Genomic DNA, 1,375 nt, shown 5'->3' with positions numbered 1-1,375 from the left:
ACCCCTCCCCCCATCCTGGCCCCCCCTGCAAAAGTGGGGTGCGGAGGGGGGAGGGGTGAGAACCCACGGAGGGGAGGAACGAAACTCCGATGAAGTCAGAGCCCCTTACCCGCCGCCGCGGCCAGGCCCCCCAACATGGACTGTCTCTGTATAGTGACAACCAAGGTAAGCATGATGGGGGGGCTATAAACTGGGGGGAGGGCATGAGTTTGTGGGGAGGGGTTAGTAGGCCTTATCTGGGACTGGCGTCCCTGGAGTGGCAGCATCAGAAGATGTATTTGGGGGTCTTAATTTAGTTTTGGGGTTCACATCTGAGAAAATGCTGGATTTGGCCACAGGTGCCCCCTGGAGTGATCCCTTTGTACCTGTAGGGAAATGGAAAATTTAGGATATTCCATGGTTTGGGGGGCCTGGCGGGTTTCGGGGTTCACCAGCGCTGTTTGAGGGAGACTTATTTAAGGAGAAACCTGGCTCACAAGGAAGTCCTGCTGGTGTATGTGGGAAGGTGGGCTATGCTGGGGGGGTTCCTCTTTCCTCCCCAGGGAAAAGCTGGCTTCCAAGGGCCTTGTCCAGTTTTGGGGGGCTCCTAGCATGGGGTAAAGGTTATTGGTTGTGAGTGCCTGACTGGTCTGGGGTGTTAGCTGGCAGGGAAGGGGTGGGCCTTCAGACTCTGGAACAAGCATCTCGTGGTGGCTGCATTTAGGGATGCTCTCTCAATTTGAGGGAACTGTTAATTTAGGGTTCAGTCATATAGAATGGAGGTAGTTAGAAGTTGTCAGAGGGCTGGGGCCCTGGCATGGGATTACCTGAGGGAATGGACCAGGTGAGGCAAGGATGTGGGGGTATTCCCATAGGAGGCAGAAGATTGCAGCAGCCGAGCTTGCCAGCCTCTGAGGAGGAGGATGAGAGGCTTAGGGAGAGAGGGGATTTGAGGAGGGGGACCGGGTGGGTGGTGCACAATTTGGGGGTGGCCCAAAGGCAGGTGCCCAATGTCCCCATCTCCTCCCACACTGTATCCAGCCCTGGTCAAGAAAGAGGGAGAAGAGCAGATGGGGGGACTGTTCCAGATACCCCTGATGCTTGGGATCAAGGTGGGGGAGGACACCAGGATTTAAGGGTCCCTGAGGACTTATGACCGAGGTTACTGAGGTTACCGGGGTGAAAAGGTGTAGGAGGAGGGCAGGGCTGGCAGCGGTGGGGATCTGTGCAAGAATGTCCCTCTGGTTGGAGCCTGGCAAAGGCAGGAGATCTTGGATGGAGCACAGGCGAGCTCCTGGTGGGATGCGGATACCTAGGCTCTGCTTGGAGACTCTGGGACTGGAGAGCTGGATGCCTGGTGTGTGGAGGGAGGCTTGGGCGGGTGGCAGGCAGCTGG

At 57.2% G+C, this 1,375-nt stretch overlaps 1 protein-coding gene across 3 annotated transcripts in view; it reads left to right on the top strand.

The window, feature by feature from the left end:
- The window catches only part of DLG4 (discs, large homolog 4 (Drosophila)), a 30,306-nt gene that overhangs the window by 1,653 nt on the left and 27,278 nt on the right, over window positions 1–1,375 (top strand). Inside the window, exon 1 of one of the 3 annotated variants that reach the window (XM_011958481.1) lies at window positions 1–165. The exons of the other annotated variants lie outside the window; for them this stretch is intronic. Within the exon in view, the coding sequence (XP_011813871.1) occupies window positions 136–165 (30 nt within the window). The 5' untranslated portion in view covers window positions 1–135. The remainder of the gene's footprint in view (window positions 166–1,375) is intronic. 3 annotated transcript variants of the gene reach the window in all.

This window comes from Colobus angolensis, unplaced genomic scaffold (assembly GCF_000951035.1).
Source record: "Colobus angolensis palliatus isolate OR3802 unplaced genomic scaffold, Cang.pa_1.0 Scaffold47, whole genome shotgun sequence".
NCBI lineage: Eukaryota > Metazoa > Chordata > Mammalia > Primates > Cercopithecidae > Colobus > Colobus angolensis.
Note: the sequence above shows the minus strand (reverse complement) of the source record. Positions and strands in the feature narration are given on the sequence as shown.